The sequence below is a fragment of the Typopeltis vanoorti genome, chromosome 10 (assembly GCF_054136105.1).
Source record: "Typopeltis vanoorti isolate ZY-2024b chromosome 10, IOZ_Tvanoo_1.0, whole genome shotgun sequence".
NCBI classification, from domain to species: Eukaryota; Metazoa; Arthropoda; class Arachnida; order Uropygi; family Thelyphonidae; genus Typopeltis; species Typopeltis vanoorti.
In genome coordinates, this window is record NC_143558.1 from 6,825,255 (window position 1) to 6,844,138 (window position 18,884).

At 34.8% G+C, this 18,884-nt stretch overlaps 1 protein-coding gene across 1 annotated transcript in view; it reads left to right on the plus strand.

Annotated features, from left to right (window-relative positions):
- The first annotated feature begins 469 nt into the window (after window positions 1–469).
- PolA2 (DNA polymerase alpha subunit B) overlaps window positions 470–18,884 on the plus strand; it is a 139,019-nt gene continuing 120,604 nt past the window's right edge. Inside the window, exons 1-4 of the mRNA XM_090399164.1 lie at window positions 470–622; window positions 8,753–8,880; window positions 11,759–11,838; window positions 13,404–13,458. Of these exons, the coding sequence (XP_090255290.1) occupies window positions 535–622; window positions 8,753–8,880; window positions 11,759–11,838; window positions 13,404–13,458 (351 nt within the window). The 5' untranslated portion in view covers window positions 470–534. The remainder of the gene's footprint in view (window positions 623–8,752; window positions 8,881–11,758; window positions 11,839–13,403; window positions 13,459–18,884) is intronic.

Sequence of the window (18,884 nt, forward strand, 5' to 3'; positions counted from 1 at the left end):
AAGCTACAGAGAATGCAAAACAAGTGTTTTCGCATGATCCTAGAAGCACCATGGTGTGTAAGAAACATCCAACTATATAGATATACAAACATCCCTTACATCTACTCCTTCCTACAAACTACAGCGGCAAAATTCTTCTTAAAGATCTCTACCCCCCCTCCCCCCAATGATCTAGTGAAACATGCTGCAAGCTATAACGAAACTGACCTCTTCAAACACAAGAGGCCAAAAGCCATCCTAAATATAAGCAATAACGAGTAATCTCCTTCCCCCCCCCCCCCCCAGGGCGAGCTTACAGCTCATAAATTTTTCCTCTTCAATTCGTTCCCATCAGACAACGGGGAATAAAAAAAAAGCATCTTGCTTCACGCTTCTGTGGCCAGTGATGTTATGGTGCACGATAAATAGAGGGCGTTTAGGGTTTGCGCGGCAAATCCATGTTTCTTTGGCTTTTGGATGCATTCATGTTTACGTTATAACTAGCATATTAATTTATTTTATTCTATTTTGCATATTCTCTTGAACTATTTGAGCATGAGTTCTATTGTTTCGGAGGAAGAACTTTTTGAGGAACTGCAGGAGTTCGGAGTGGCAACTGTTGATGACGATGTTTTATCAAAAAGTTTGTTTCATTTCATTTTATTTAGTATATCATAAGCGTTCGGCAGCCTTTTAGGCCTGTTCCAGTTTGTGAGATTAGTTAGAAATGATCTTGTCTCACCATCTGTTAATCAGCGGCACTTCTTTTCGAAGACATTGATCTTCTAAATTCTCATTTAATTTTTAACACAAGCACTTAATTTCGTGTTTGTTCCACGAAAGTGTATATACGAACATTATGAGATTTCAGAAAGACATTACTTGCAATTTGTACTATCGTTGTCAGTAAAGATTTGAAATATCGTAAAAAAATGTGCTATTAAATTGACATTCAGTTCTTTTGAGCAGAAATAGTAGTAAAGAATTTTTTTTTTTTATTGGTTATCCGCAGTAGCTAAGAATTTGTAGGGCAGACCGACGCATCGTTTTGTCGTTCTGACTATTCTAATTCTACCGAATTTCTAACACCTTTATGCAGTGGTGTACTCCACTCTTTACTTCTTTCCACTCATATGGAATCCTATTGTAACAAAGTTAGGAGGTTAAAAAAAAATGAGATGAGATGCTGAGGGTTTTTTTTTTCTTTCACTATTGTTTGGTCTAGGAATGGAACTGTATATTCCATCAGGTACTAATGCTTAGAATTTCACACATTTTGCATTCATTTTCTTGTATTTTTCTCCTTCACACAGTGCCATTTGATTTCCACTTTCAGTGAATAGTATGCTACTACTCAAAGCACACATTAAATATTTTGAACATCATTTTCTACTGTCCTGTGTTCTGTTTCTAGCAACTAAAATCATCTTCAATAAATCAAGAAAACTCCTCTGGACTTTGCTTTCCTCTACATAAAGTCCATAGGAGTTTTCTTGATTTATCTTGCCAGTCTCATTTTATCTCCCAATTTTTCCTTTCCTGTTAGGAATTGGGAAAACAGTATGCCCCTCATACATTTCTGAATATTCTCCTGCACATATTTACTATTTCCATTGTTTTATTTTCTCTGCAGTCTGTTTCTGTTAGTTTAGATCCTGTTTGGGATGCAAAGAATCATTATAAGGGTATTTCAACTGAAGATAAGTTAGCTCTGAATTCATATGGAAATAGCAGGGTTTCTACCAGAAAGGTTTTTCATCCTAGACCAGCAAGAAACTTCATGCAGTTAACAGATAATACACCATCCTTATAGTGTTAGTTAGTATTATCACCCCCCCCCATGCAGTCAGCAGTCTCATCATGTGAGGTTTATTCAATAAAATTCTTAACATTCCTTACATTTACAAAATATTTTGATAATGTGTTCCATTCACCCACAATTCTTCATCTATAAAAAATCTACTCCACACACCTTTCTTCATCATGCTCTTACGTAACTTCCAGGGATGGTCTCTAGTAGTTTCCCTTTTGCTCTTTTTATAATCCTCTCACTGACATAAATGTCTATCATATCATAGCTTTTCTTCCTATCCACTAAACTATAATTTATTTTCCTTTAATCGCTACCTCTCTCTGTGTATATATATTTATATAGCCAACATTCCATAGTTTTGTTATTGTCTTAGACCCTCATTTGTTGACCTCCAATGTTTCCACATCTCAGTGAAACTAGTTTACCAAATCTGAAGCACAGTAGTCCAAATGGTCTGCCTAGCAATTTTTACAGTGGTACAACCATCTTATCCCTGCATGTTACTGTTCTCCCTTATCATAGCAGACGTGATGTGCAGTGCACAATGAGGGCATAATGGTACAACTGCATTGTACCCTCTAAATTTCAGTCTTTTGTTAGCTACCCCCCCCCCCCCAAATTTCAAATTGTATCCATTTCCTGCAGCACAGTTCCATAAATATAGTAGAAGGCAGGAGATGAATTCCATCACACATCACACTAAGAATGCCTACTTAGCCCGCCAGAGGGCACCATCAGGACTTCTAGGAGAAAGATAGCTTCATATCTTCATTTCCAGTTACTATATTGTTAGAGCTTGTTTGTGCTCCTGCCTTTTGTTAAGTTCCTTTAGAAAATGGCAATGAGACATTGCCGAAATATCGGAAATATCTATTAAAGTATTATTTAATTTATATTCGGATCTACGTTGTTTTAATTCCCTAAGTTATTTAGAAATGTATAACCAACGTATAAGCCTATCTACGAGAATCCATCACACAGTGTGACACCCTTCCCTACTTATTGGAGGCTTGAAAAAGTACCATGTTAGTCTCTATGGCAGGGTTTCTGTACTGTGTAAAAAATAAATAAAAATACCAAAAAAAAAAAAAACATAAAATGAATAAACTAGAAAGAAAAAAAAAATGCTTCATCTATCTACAGTATGAATGTACTGTAGGTTTACAAGCCTTTTCATTTGTGGGACCCAGTGCAAAGATATAAGGCTGTGTAAAACTACACAGCCTTATATCTCTTCATTTCAAAATGCAACATTTTGCTTATTAAAACTATAGCTTTACTCATTTGTTTAAGCTAAAAGTCTATTCAAATCTTCTTGAAGGGAATTAACATCAGCAGTGCCCCTTATAATTCTCCCTAACTTTGCATCATCAACAAACTGCTGAAGATCTCCAGCCAATCCACATGAATATCATTAACAAATAAGTTAAACAGAATTAACAGAAGTTACTTCTGCTAATTCCAAGTCAAACAAAAACCATTTCCATTATTTACCCCCTTTCACCCATTTTACGTATCCTCGTAGATCACAGAAATTCAGTCATTATACATTTTTAAATCTCATACCAACTCCTAAGTACTGTTAAACAAATCTTACCAGTTCTCGTACAATGGTATATCTGAAGTCTGTCATAATCTGCAGTTCTGTGGAACATGTACTTGCCAAAGGCCCCACCCCTCTTATTGAATGTATATCAAAATAGATCAGTAGCTATATTAAAAAGCATGGAGTCTTTCATTGAATGCTTTAGTGCTAGTATGAATTATTAGTTATCTAGGTAACTAGATGACCAGCCTGGTTGGCTGAGTGGTTTGCATATCTGATCTCCAACCAACAGGCTGCAGGTTCAAATTCTGCCATGGTCATGGCTGTTTGTGAATGTCTTTAGGTTGGAATGAATTTCATTACCTAGTGTGAGACCATGTCCTGCTTATTGGAGGTCTGAAGTGGCTTGAAAAAGTTCCAAATTTGGTCTCTAGAGCAAGATTTCCAGATTATATAAAAATTAATAAAATACATAAAATTAATTTTTAAAGCCATTCATCACACTAATAGATTTACAACTTTCATGGGTAGGAGTCACATAAAAAAAGTATTTTATTCGTTTCTGTTATGTTATACATCTTTACTAGGTACCCAGTTGTCTAAGTGGCATGTGGTGCACTATTTTTGGCATGGTAGGAGATGATTTGCCTTAGTCATCTGTACAGGGAATTGGAGAAGAGTAATGCAATGAGGATAGCTTTATTTTTAGGCATTGTAACAGTGGTAACATCTGGATGAGAGGGTTATAAGCACAGATGAGCAGAAGTTGTGCTTGTTGGCCTTTGTAAGCGACTAGAAGACATGACTGCCATTTGTACATAGGGTGAATTTTTTTTTATATTTGGCTCTTTCACAGTCACATTTAGATTTGTCAGTGTTTTTGAAACAGAAATTGTGTCATTTGGACTGCTAACAGTCGAGTAATAGATATATTAGAATATTATAACATTTAATGTGAAAGTGCAAAACATTGTGATGTTTTAAATTACTTTTTTTGCATTTGTCATATAAAATTATCCCTCTGATGACCTACTTTGGAACTCAGCACATCTGACCAGCAGATTATATAAGTGAGATGCAGTAATTAACATAAAATCTTGAATATAATACACTCTAGTATGATATGCATGCTTAATTTAGACCCGAAGTCAAAGGTAAAATTGAGTTTATGTGTATAATATGCTGTAGCATTGTATACAGTTCTGTTAATAGTTACAAATACAGATGTATAATTTTAATCTTTTTTTTTTTTTTTTAATTGAGACATCATCTGAAGCCTCTTGTTCTGCTTTCACCATAACTGTTAGTCTTGTTGATGCCACTGAAATGTTGACCTGCTCCTACTCAGTTGCTATCTTATGAGCTTCAGTATATTTCACAGCTGCCAACTTTTCTGATATGGCATAATGTTATCAAGGTCATTTTATTAAAATTAAAGAATTTTTAACATTTTATATCAGAATGTGATTTTGATGAAGATGGCAAATTAAATATGGAAATAACAGAATTAGCAAGGCTGTTGTGGTAGGAAGTCAAGTGGAAAAATTTGTATGGAATAAAAGAGAAATTAGTCAAAACACTAAACTCGCTCTATATAAGATCAAAGACAAGAGTTCTGAGAAGAATTAAGGGAGTGAACAGATGGCATCAGTGGCAGAACCATATGAGGATATCAGAAAGGAACTTGTTAGTCAGGAATGTGTAAAGTATGGCTAATCTAAAGTTACAGTATGCTCACTTAAACAGAATGAGAGAGAGAGGAAAGATTAGAAAAACAAGTATTTTTTACTGGCAGGAAAAAGTCCCTGAGGACCACAATATAAGTGGATTGATATAGTAAGAAGTGCCTTAGAAGACCAAAATATAATGAGATAGCAACTGGAAGTAAAGAAAACGAGTTTCTTGAGTTTTTGAGGGACATCTACCTCAGACAGTATGTAACTGAGGGCACACGAGGATTTGAGGGGCTTGGATTTGATCATTTCATCAGAGGATGTCGTTTAAACGAGGTGTTAAATCTCTCTCCACTTAGTGAGAATAACCATGAAGTGATTACCAGGGCTGGGTGTTGCAACTACATGAGGACTTCTGTGAGGAAAGGGTATATTTTGAACTACAAGGTTGGTGATTATGAGAAGCTCAGGAGACAGCTTGTAGATGTAGCATGGAATGAGGAGTTGGTTGGAGAGGAGATCAATGCTGCTTGAGTGATATTCAAGAACTACGAAGGGGGACTGGAAAGTTCCGATAAACACCTAGAACAAAAATAATATTAAAGCAGCTGATATAAACCACAAGAAAGAACATACGACAATGTAAGAATATAAGAATGTAAGTTACTTTCGTAGCTCTGTTAGTAGTATCTTCTTTCTTGTGGTTATATCAGTTGCTTTAATATCCTCTAGGTGTTTATCAGAACTTTCCAGCTCCCCCCCCCCTCCTCGTATCTAGCAGAAGCAATGTTTAAATGCATTCCAAAGGTCATAAGGTAGATGTGAAATGGATGAATAAAGAGATTAAGCATATGGTATGATATGCATGCCTAGAGAAAGAGGGCATTATTATTATTATCTGAGAGCTCCAGGGAGTCAAGGACTCATTAAGGGAGGCTGTAAATTACCCAACCCAGCTATCATACCTTCCCTTAAATTCATTTACACTAGATTTGCTCACTACCCCTAAGGGCAAATTATTCCACTCACTCACTGCTCTCTGGGAGAAAAACCCTCTTACCCCTTTCTTGACTGAGAACAACCTTAACTTCCATGGATGCCCCCGTGTTCTCTCCCCACCTTCCGTATAATGAAAAATTTCATCATTTGTGAAATGCTATAACACCCATTTAAAAATTTATAGACCTCTATCATATCATCCCTCTTTCTCCTGTTAACCAGAGTCTGTAATCCACATATTCGCAATCTGTCCACATAATCTAAATCCCATAATCCGGATATAATCTTTGTAACTCTTTTTTGCAGAAGAGTTACAAAGAACATGTAACCCAGGAGACCAAATCTGCACACAGTAATCCAAATGTGGTCTTATCAAAGCCTTATAAAGAGGCATAATTACTTCCTTATCCTTACATGTCAAGGTTCACTTCAACATAGCAATTATCCTCTGAGTTGTATTTGCAACTTTTGCTATGTGACCTTTGAACTTTAAATTCTTATCCACCAATACACCAAGATTCCTTGCCTCTTCAGTTTCTTGTAGCATAACTCTGCTAATACAACATGCCGCTGGAACTCTAATCACGTCAAAGTGCATAACTTTACGCTTACTAACATTAAACTGATAGCAATTTTCGTTTGCCCAGATTTCCAGTTTATTCAAATCATTTTGTAATTGCTGAATATCAGTAGCATCCCTGATTGCCCTGCCTATCTTCACATCATCTATTCTATGAGGAGTACAAAGAACAGGCAAGGAGGGTGACTCAGCTGATAAGAGTAGCAAAAGTGTATCAGCAGCAGTTAGCTAATGAAGCCAAAAAAAAAAAAAAAAAAAAAAAAATCCTAGGGAGTTCTTTTGCTAATTATCCAGCAAAAAAAGAATGATTATGGTAGGATGGCATTGATGGAGAAAATAGTATAAGGACAACTGCTGTGGAGGAGATATAGTTGAGATATTTAATGAGCAGTTCACAAAAGTCTTTCATTCTTGGGCATGTGACATCATGGAGAGCTTGAGAGCAGTAGATGATGAGGAGAGACTGACTGCAAATGAACAATAGGTATATGGGGAACTGAGCAAACTTGACTGTTAATAAGGCTGTGGGATTTGAAGCTATATCACTGCATATTTTGAAGGAACATGCCAGGAAGTTGACATTTACCTTACATATTTGTTTAATATGAGTCTTACATTAGGTCAAGTTCCAAAGGAGTGGAAGGAAGATGAGATTGTACTGCTTAATAAAGGAGGTGACAGAATCCAAGCATCAAGTTATAGGCCAATTTGTGTGTCATGCGTTAGGGTTAAAGCCTATGTGCTCTTGAGAATCAGGATCCAGACTTGGGTTGACAACAATACTATTATCTTTGATGGACAGTATGGATTTGCTGGGAGGCAGTGTTTTAGTAATGTACTTATTACAACAAGGTGACAGCGGCATTGGATGATTGGAGCTGGATACGCAGTATTATACTTATTAGTGACTTTGCAAAGGCTTTTGATAGATTACCACATGATAAGTTGATAGTCAAACTAGAGCGGATGGGGTTGGATATTAGACTAGCGCATTGGATTGGAGATTGGCTCTCTGATAGGTATCAATGAGTTGTGTATGGGAAAGCAATATCCCAGAAGAGGAAAGTCACTAATATGTACCTTAGGGGTCTGTTTAAGGGCCATTGCCGTTTAACCTGTATGTTAATGATATTGGGAAAGATTTGAATGGGGATATACAGCTATTTGCAAGTGATGCAAAGTTGGGATGAACTGTGAGGAGTAGAGTCTCGCTTACAAGAAGACTTGAATAGATTGAGTGAATGGGCATGGGAGTGGGGATGCCAATTCAATTTTGCGTAATGTAAGGTTTTAAAATTTGGAAAACAAAGATGGGATGTAAAATTTACTCATTGTGGGGATATATTGTTGGAGGTGGAGGAAATAAGAGATCTTGGGGCGATCTGAAATTTAAAGGATATATTGCCAATATTTTGAGGACAACACAATGAATTCTGCAGAGGAGACTGACTTGTGGTAGTAAGGACCAAATGTAGTCACCTGGTTTTCAAAAGGATAAAGAGATGTTGGAGAAGGTTCAGAGGTGATTGACCAAAATAGTTTCTGCCCTCTGCTGTGTTGAATATGATAGGTTGAGACAATGCAATTTACAGAGTCAAGTGGATAGGAGAAAGAGGGGTGATATGATAGAGACAAACAAGTTGGTAAGCGGTTGTTATAGGATTAACATTGAAGAGGTTTTTCATAAAACGGTGATAGATTGGGGAAGAAAAACAAGTGGTCATCTCTGGAAGCTGTATAAAGAGGGTGTGATCAAGGGAGTGAGAAGCAGATTTTTTGCATGGAGAATTGTGAATGATTGGAATGCATTGCCTGAGAGTTTGGTGTCTACAGATGATTTGAATGTGTTTAAGGCACGACATGATAAACTGTGTATATGACAAAAGGGACCTCCTCCTAGATGAGTCTGTGACTCCATGGGGTCTTAAGATAAAAATATCTAACAATACTGGAGTTCTGATAGATAACAAATTAATTAGGGGGAAAATTGTTGAAAGGAATTTGTTAATGATGTAAACTTTTCAATCATAATATCCTGCACATGCTCTGAGGGTACAATCAGGAATTTTTTGATGATGTGATTTATTTTTTATAATTACCATTACTTTTCAATATTATATGCTGTATCAAAATTATAATATATATTATTTTTACTTTTTTAGTGCAGGAACTTTGTGTTATGTACCGCAAAAATGCTGAGGATATGGTGTCGTCATGGATTGCCTTTGCTTCTACCAAGGAATGTGGAATTACACCAAGATTAGACTTTTTAAGTCAGTTAGAAAAAGAAGTAAGTTGTATGAAAAATCTTAATACATTTTAATTATTGCATACGTTTGTCTTTAAGTAGTAATGATTGAAGATACTGAAATGCTGCACTATTTTGATTGCAACTTTCCTCTTCAGAAGTGTACTGCTGAATGATACAAAGCCACCATCTTTAATCATACATGCCAATAATTGTTGAGTATTACTTAGAATCATTTATTATTTGATAAACTTACCCTTAAAATGTAGCACATCATAATGAAGTAAACCTTTTTTCTTTTCTTGATAACTAAAAACAAAATATTGTGATGTGGTTGTTCTTATCATCCTGTTTCATTCCACTGCCAGACAGAGGCCTCTTAACCTCTCTTCTCTCTCATGGATCATTCCCATACAATTGTTTTCTGCTACTCTCTCTCTCTCCACCTCATCATCTGACTTCTTCTCTCTCTTATTGGGAATCCAAACAGTAGCAATGGCTGTCCATTTGTCCCTGTTTATTATTTGTATTTTTTTACCTTCTTATTTCTAAAATACTCCTTTCTCTTGCTCTTTGACATACTCTAAGATTTTATTTAATTTTATTTAATTATTTATTATTATTATTATTATTATTTTTTTTAAGAATCAAGGGAAATTGGCAAATTGCCCTCCACTAAATCCAATAATTATTCCATACTTTGGTTATTCTGAACAATATATTTCATTCTCTTGTCAATTGTTGAAGGATTATTAATTTCAGATATGTATATTTTGGCACATCTTCAGCGTACTTTGTTGATTTCCATATATGTAAATTAAAATGAGAACTTTGAACCATAGTTGAATACTTTAATCAGAAACCTTTTTAGAGTTTGCCATCACCATAAAAATACTTCTCTTTGCTTCCATGCAACTCATGCTTTTGACGATTATGGAAAGCAGCCTAAATAATTTTTCAAGACCTGGAGTGTATCTGTTACAGGATGTTTCATTTCCTCTATAGGCCAATATCTTCAAGCCTTTCCCTATTTCAAGTTTTAATAGCTTTTTTTTCTCACCTCATTGTTGATATGTACTTATGATTGTATTCCTCCAGAATATGTTTTATTGAATGGGTTTTCCTCAACACACTATCAGGTTGATAGCCAACTTGTATAAGGAGCAAGAAGCAAAGCAGTAAGAACAGGTGTTGGATTGACTGACTGGCTTCAAGTTGGAAAAGGAGTTAGGCAAGGATGTTTACTTTCTCCTCACTTGTTTAGTATATATGCAAAGGACATCATGCGTGAAGCATTTAATAAAATTTAAAAATATTTGTTTCATACTTTTCTAGAGAACCGTATGTAATGTAACTCAGCTTGTCCTGTATATTTGTATATGCTCCACAGATGATGATCTCAATTTGAAGATCAAAACGTCGGGAAATTAAAAGAATTATATATAACACGGTTGTAAAGTCTATAATTTCTAAAATGAATGCTGATCACTGTGCAACACTAAAAGAAAGACCCATTCAGTTTCACTTTTTCATAGGACTGTTTTTGCATTATGCTTTTTTTTTAAAAAAAAAAAATTAGTTTTACTGTACTGACTGCCATGTTTTTCCACTTTCTATTTCTATTCTAATACTCTTTCTCTGACATATAATAAATTTAGTTTAATCCTTTATCCAAGTGTGAGCAAACAAAGTTTGCGCCTGAAAGTATCTTCAGGACTGGGGTAAGGTGGTACAACACCAGGGCACTCCTTGCAAAGGTGGAGCAAGCTACCAACACTCCTGTCTCAGTATCTCCCATAATGCAAAACACATCTCCTTGCGGATATGTCTAATGTTATGAATTAAGGGAAGGGCCACAACCCAGACTAGTTTCGACCTTTATTGAGGTCTCTTCAGTGGGAGCCAGGCCCAAGTGGAGATACCAGGCAGAAGCACTAGCAGGTCATCTCTACCTATAGGAGTTGCCAAATGGTGTGCCACCCTTTTTTAATAAATTACTCTGGATTTAGAGAAAGATGTTGAAAGTTTATTTTTCACTTGGTTAGAGTATAATAAATTTAGTTTAATCCTTTATCCAAGTGTGAACAAACAAAGTTTGCACCTGAAAGTATCTTCAGGACTGGGGTAAGGTGGTACAACACCAGGGCACTCCTTGCAAAGGTGGAGCCTGGTATCTCCACTTGGGCCTGGCTCCCACTGAAGAGACCTCAATAAAGGTAGAAACTAGTCTGGGTTGTGGCCCTTCCCTTAATGCATAACATTAGACATATCTGCAAGGAGATGTGTTTTGCATTATGGGAGATACTGAGACAGGAGTGTTGGTAGCTTGCTCCACCTTTGCAAGGAGTTCCTGGTGTTGTACCACCTTACCCCAGTCCTGAAGATACTTTCAGGTGCAAACTTTGTTTGCTCACACTTGGATAAAGGATTAAACTAAATTTATTATACTCTAACCAAGTGAAAAATAAACTTTCAACATCTTTCTCTGACAATATGAAAAACTGTTGGTTCAACATCCATTTTTCACCCATCTTTAACTATCTCTGTGTTCTCCTCTTTCTTTGTCTTCGCACGCATTGGTTTTCTTTAAAGAAATGCTCTATGTGATTACATCTACTTAACTGTCTTTTAACTTCCAAATTTTAAATGCTATGCTAATTTGCATTCTACTCAATTTTTTTAGGTACTGAATAAGAATATAACATTATTTTTGCTTGCAATTCCAACCTTTACATATTCTAAACTTAAATGATTATTAATTTACATTTTGAAAGATGTTTGCTAAGATTTATTGTATGATTATCTCTTCTATAGAATTTTTTGTGAATTATTAAATAGTTTATATTCTTTATTATCAGTTAATTTTTTTTAATTAAGTTACCAAGTTCCTTTTAAATTTCTTAAAAAAAAAAAAAAATAGGAACTTTCCAGAACTGTGAAAACTCCTCAATCTCATACAAGGAACAGCTCATCAAGCAGTGCAACTGTAGTTACTTCAGTGTATCCTTAATAAATTTAGTAATGATTGTTTATGTTTAAAACTACTTTTGAATTGGAAAGTTTAACATTTATGAAATCTAAATTCCTTACATTTGCAATTTTTTTTTTTTAAGCATCTTTTATGATTATACTAAATTTTATTATTTATGAAAAAATAAATTAGTAATAATAGTTATATTCTAAGATAAATGATTAAAATATCTCTTGAATAGAATAAAAGTATCACTGTTCTATGGTATACTCTATTACTAAAGGAATGAACATTTTAAATATTAACATATCAGTAAAGAAATTAAAATGTATGAGCAAAGATATATTTAATAAAAAATGTAATTGTTAATAAATGGACAGGTACAAGATTTAATATCATCATCAAATTCCTGATATATACCCTCAAGGGGTGTGCTACATGAAAAATTTACAATATTACTAACTTCCTATCTACAATTTCCTCCAAATCATATTACCTGTAAAGACTCCAATATTATCAGGTCTTATATTTCTGTCTTCTAAAGCACTTTTTACTGTATCATATATCTTGGTCTTCCTCTAGGTCTTTTTCCTGCCAATCTGGCAGAAAACACTTGTTTGGCTAATCTTTCCTCTCCCAGTCTGTTCAAGTGACCATACCACCTGAGATTAGCTCTGCTAACGCATTCCTGGATGCTAACAATATCAAGTGCTTTCCTAATATCCTTGTTTTTAATATGATATTGCCATTGATGCCATCTGTTCATGCCCTAATCTTTCTCATATCTGTGGTCTCTAGTCTTTGGTCAAGTGTTTTACTTCTAACCCAGCTCTCAGATCCATAAGTTAAAATTGGTTTGAACACTGTTCAAACCAATTTTAATTTTGTCTTGTATACAGCTAATTTAGTGTTTTGACTAATTTCTCTCTTATTAAATATAAATTTATTCAGTTGACTTCCTACCATACCAGCTTTGTTGATTCTGTTGTCTACGTCCATATTTAATTTACCATCTTCGCTAAAAATCGTGCCTAAATAGCTGAAATGTTTTACTTGTTCTATAGGTTCTCCATTCACAATGCAGTTGATATTTTCAATGCTTCTGCCTCTTTGTCTTTTTAATGCTGACCTTCATACCATATCTATTACAACAGTTATTCAGTTTAGTCAGGGAATCTTGCAGACTTGTAGCAGATTTATTTAGAAGTATAACATCATCTGCATAAAGCAAAGAGTTGAGATTAACATCTCCAATTTTGATATCAGGTTTAAGTTGCTAATTTTTGGAATTCTTTATGATACATTGCATAAAGTTTGAATTAGTTTGAATATCATATTATGTCAAAATAGGTTGAAATATTTATTTTGCTGTAATGACCAAAGTAAATATATAAATTTACTCCCCTTTGCTAATAATAATCAGAATTGATGTTTGATAATAGATCTTTATGTTAGATTTTAAAATTGAATTTCAAGGGAGAAAAACTTAAATGCTTTCTGATAGAGTAATTAAGTCGTCTTGTATAGTTATCTCAATGTAATAAAATTTATACTAGATTAAATTCAGCTTTCCTTCCTCCTTAATTATCCTCAGAAAGCTTGATGCCGTTGAAGACTTAATGGATGGTTATGGAACTCCTACTAGCACGGTTGGCCTCTTTGATTATTATTATATGTAATAACTGCTGTGATAACTACACATGTTTTTTATTATATTACAAACTTGTCTTAATTTTTAATACTGTACAGCCTCTGCAGTAATCAGTAGAATATGTCTGTATTTTGGAAAGATTTGTGTTTTATTTCCATTAAGGAAAAGAGGAATTTTTAGACTTTTTAAGTGAGACTGAGATATCCATTCTTCAATGAAGGCATTAGGGTTTTTCTTAGGAATTCTTATTTTTTCTCTTTCAAACACTGGTCCAAGAATGAAGCTGACAGATATAACAGACTATAGATATATTCACATAAAATTAACTCTGCCAAACTGTAAGAGATGAATCATTCCACAATGGTCATCATTCAGGTAATGTATCTCAAAAATCTTTGATAGAGCATATAAGGCAATGATACTATGCAGTACTCAGGAGTTTAATATCAAGCTTTTGCAGTTTGACATTATTGATAATTTTTATTCTTTATGTGAACATAATCATTTAGTTGTCTTTATAAGTTGGGTATTTCTCAACCATTACTAGATGCATTGCATTAGAGTTGATTTCTCTTGAGATTTGCATCCACCATGTCTAAATATATTTAGCTACCTTATGTACTAAAAACAGTTTCATTCTGACTGAATGGATTTTAAATAAAAAATGAAGTTTAGTATATTTGGGATCTTTACTCAAATTTATTAAGTCATCTCAGGTTTGGTGTAAATAAGATCACTGTAATTGTAGAATTAGGCAAAACTGTTAAAAATGTTACAAGTGGCAGCTAGTCAATAAATTGAGTCTATAGCACATCAGCCAAATATAGCTCTGGGCAGTTGCTATTCTATTGAATGTGACATTATCATAGCATTAAAATGAGTATTGGGACATCCCTGTTTTAGAATGAAATACCAAAATATATCTTTCTGCCATTACATGTGGCCTATACTGCTATTTAAGATAAAAAGATAGATCTCAGACTTGATCTTTTTTTTTTTTATGTCATTTTCACCCATGTACAGATAATAACATTTCATGGGTGAGAACGACATAAAAAAAATTTTATATATATTTTTTGTAATATTTTATTTATTTTAACATAAACCAAAGACTCTAGAGACCAAAATTGAACTCTTTCAAGCCATATATGAGTGAATTACGTAGATATTTTATTGTTTTCAAAAGAAATGCTTTCATGGTGTGCCATATCAATAGCGTATCTGTTTGTACATCATTTGGAGTAAACTATAGGTAATATTTTCAGCTAATTGAAATGCACATGTCATCTCAGCTAATAACAAACAGGAAGACATCACTGGGAAATCAAAGGGTGGTTCGGAAATATCAGCAGTCATAGAAGTAATTTTAAATATGAACGCCTTTTCAAAAAAAAGTTGTGAATCCCTTTTACATCAGCCTAACCTGAATCAGAATAATTGTTTCTCTCTCCTCCAAAAGTTTGGGAGATTTTCATTTTATGTAAACATCAAAAATAGTTTTAATATTATTTATTAATAATTAATAATATTAATAGTTTGCAGCAACCATTTTTAATTGCTAAACTGATTGTTGTATTTACATTGTATTCCTGTTCTTTAATTTGCTTTTTTCTACATGCTGATGATGTACTGTTATTTTCTGTACTAAATATCTGTACTTTCATTAAAGTCAGTTACTGTGGTTATAATGTAATTTGTTGTTTACAGTTATGCCACAGGTATCTTTATAGATTAGACTTACAGTACTAAACAAATTAATTCAAACAAGCTGAATTTTCATCATGTTTTTGGTTTTGGTTTACTATTTTCAACTTTGGTTTTAGTTCACTATTTCGTTGAGTGCTGCATGTTTTAATTGTCTCTATGATGTTTATTAATAGTGTCGTGCGATTTTAATAGTGTAAACAAGTTTACATTTGTAGTGTTTTATTCATTTTGTGTAGCTAGAAAAGCATTCAAAATATGTACTCTTTCTCACAACGAGTGTGGTGTTGGTTTGGGTACTGTTAATGCAATTTTAAAGAGGTAAGGGAGGCAGGTAACTTTTCTCCTGACAAAAAAAAGGAAAATGGGAGCAAAAGAGGAAAACTATTAAAAAATTGTTTATTAATTAGGAAAAGCAAAATGAATCCAAGATTGTCTGCTGTAGACTTGAATAGAGACTTGGCAGCTAGTGGGATTAATCTTTCTGACATGACAGTCCATCGAAGATTGTTGGAAGCTGGGAGGACTACCCACAGACCATAAATGAAACAACTTTTGATGAAGGGTATCCAGAATAAGAGGCTTCAGTGGACAAAAGTGTACAAAGATTGGACTTTTGAGACGTGGAAGAAAGTCATATTCTCAGATGAGAGAAATTTCTTTGTTCAAGGAGAGTTTGCAAATCAGCAGCTGAAAAGACTTCCCCTGCCTACCTGCAACAAGCTCTTAAACATCCGGCTAAAAATATGTTCTGGGATTGTTTTATACATGACAAGCAAGGATAATTTGTGCCTGTTGATGATATCATGAAAAGTGATCACTACATAAAAATATCGGAGAAAAGAGGGGTCCCCACAGATCCAGAAAGACAAAGAACTCACTGAAAAAGAGAGCCAAAAGGCTTCACTTCAGCAATCCAAAATTATTCAAATTAAGTGGATATTGAATCCAACATTATTTCAAAGCCGAATAGGTAAATGGGTGCTTAAGGGTCAAAGCTGTATAACTGAGAGGAGAAATCCACATAGCCTTTAAATGAATGCAGAGAACCGACCAGGGCTTCTGACGTAATGTCCTATCTTCACCTTCTCGTAGTGCACCCTGTTGAGTATCTACCTGGATACTGAACGAACGAGGATGGGCTGGCAATTTGGGATTTAGCCGACCAAATTGTATTCTTATTGGTTAAACCAAAATAAAAAATGATGGTACAACATGACAAAATTTCATGCCGACTGGGACGTCGCCTGGTTAAACAAGGCCTCCGTTGTTTTCGCCAGGGAACCAGAGTGAACAGCGCAAAGTAGTTACTGGAACATATCTGAAACACACCCCAACTCAACATCACCAGAGTTAAAGATCGGTATTATCAACATAAGAAGCCTGAATGGCAAAGAAATGGAGCTAGCTGGGGAATTAGATAAGTACCAGATCGACATAATAGGGGTGACTGAAACAAAAAAGACAAAAACTGGTGAGATCTTTCTGAGCAATAAATACAAAATGTTATATTCAGGCAATGACAATCAAGGAAAAGAAGGAGTAGCCATAGTATTCAACACAAAATACGAGGCTAATCTTCTTGAATGGCAGGCAGTCTCAAGTAGAGTGATGTGGGCAAATATGAGAATGGGGAACTGGACAATGAAACTTATTTGTGCCTATGGTCCCACAGAAGGTTCTACTAAGGTAGAAGTGGAGGAATTTTTTGATGCTTTAGAAAAAGCAACTGACACAATGAAAAAGGAAAAGTCAGTCCTTGTTGGGGATCTAAATAGCAGAGTAGGAAATGATTGTCAGACATACAAAAATAATTTGGGAAAATTTGGAGAAAAGAGCAAAGCTAATAATAATGGCAAATACCTGTTGGATTTCTGCTCAGGACATGGACTGGTTATTACTAATACCATGTTCCAACATAAAAATGTGCACAAATTCACTTGGAGAGAAGAGGCAAGGAATAAGAAAAGTCTCATTGGCTATGTTATTGTTGATAGTGAAGTTTTCTCCCTTGTGCAGGATGCCAGAGTGTACAGAGGATTTGAAATTGGAAGTGATCACTATTTAGCCTTGAGCAGGATAAAATTGAATTTCATATTGAAAAGAATAACATGTAAGAAAGTTTTAAAGCGAATAAAAGTTGAGCAGCTCTCAGATGTGAACTGTAGACTAAAATACACAATGATTATTGAAGAAAAAATGAAAGAGTTTGAGAACAGGAACCAAACCTTGGAGATTCAATGGCAAGCCTTGAAGAAAACCCTGATTGATTCAGCCAGAGAGGCATGTGGTGAGGTTGTCTGCAAGGATAGAAAAATCAGGACTCCATGGTGGACACAGGTAGTTAAACAGGCAGTGAAGGAAAAGAAGAAATCATATCAAAAGTTCCTGGCTAATAAGTCAGCTTTTGCTCTTAGAGAATATAGAGACAAATGCAAGAATGCTAAACACTGTAAAACTAGCTAAACAAAAGTCATGGAAGGACTTTTGCAAGAATATAGAAAATAAATATCAAGAAGGTGGCAAAATATTTTGGAGGTTGTTGAAGAAGATTAGGAATGGAGGAAAGAGTGCTGTAAAAGGAGTTAGAGATGATAAAGGTGACATGAAAACAGGAGAAAAAGATATCCTTGAAGTATGGAGTAATTACTTCGAAAAATTGCTAAACGAAACAAGCAGTGATAGCACAGTGGTAAAAAACACTCAACAGGCATACAGTCAGGAATACATATCCATACTTGAAGTAGAATAAGCCATCAAAGGCTTGAAATGTGGAAAGGCAGCAGGAGTAGATGATATTCGACCAGAAATGCTGAAGTATGGTGGTATAAAAGTCTTACAGTGGCTGCACTGCATAGTTCAGAAAGCCAGGACAGAGGGACAGATTCCCGATGATTGGAGTAGAGCTCTAATAGCGTCCATATATAAAAAGGGAAATGAAACTGAATGTGAGAATTACAGAGGTATTTCCCTACTGAGTGTTCCTGGCAAGATATACTTGAGAAACGGTTGAGAAGAATTGTGGAAGAAAAGCTTGGTGAAGAACAAGCTGGATTCATGCCAAAGGCTTTTCGGGTCAGATCTTCACTTTACGACAAATAGTCGAGAAAGCATGGGAATATAACAACGATCTGTATTTAAGTTTTGTCGATCTGGAAAAGGCATATGACAAGGTGCCAAGAGAGAGAAGCTATTCAATACACTACAGTTATATGGTGTCAATGGGGCATTATGTCAAGCAATACTTAGTCTTTATTTGAGTTGTAAGTCAGCAGTTAGAATTGAAGGATGTTCGGGAAGATGGTTTAATGTTAAATCTGGTGTGAGACAATGATGTACATTATCCCCTCTGTTATTCATTATCTATATGGATCACATTATAAAGGAAAGTGGTATTAAACATGATATCAGAATTGGAGATGTTAATGTCAGCGCTTTGCTTTATGTGGACGATGTTATACTTCTGAATTAATCCCCTACTAGTTTGCAAGATTCCCTGACTAAATTGAATAACTGTTGTAATAGATATGGTATGAAGGTCAGCAATAACAAGACAAAGACAATGAAAATAGGTAGAATTGTTGAAAATGTCAACTGTGTTGTGAACGGGGAACCTGTGGAACAAGTTAAACATTTCAGCTACTTAGGCACGATTTTTAGTGAAGATGGTAAATTAAATCTGGAAATAGACAACAGAATCAACAAAGCTGGTATGGTAGG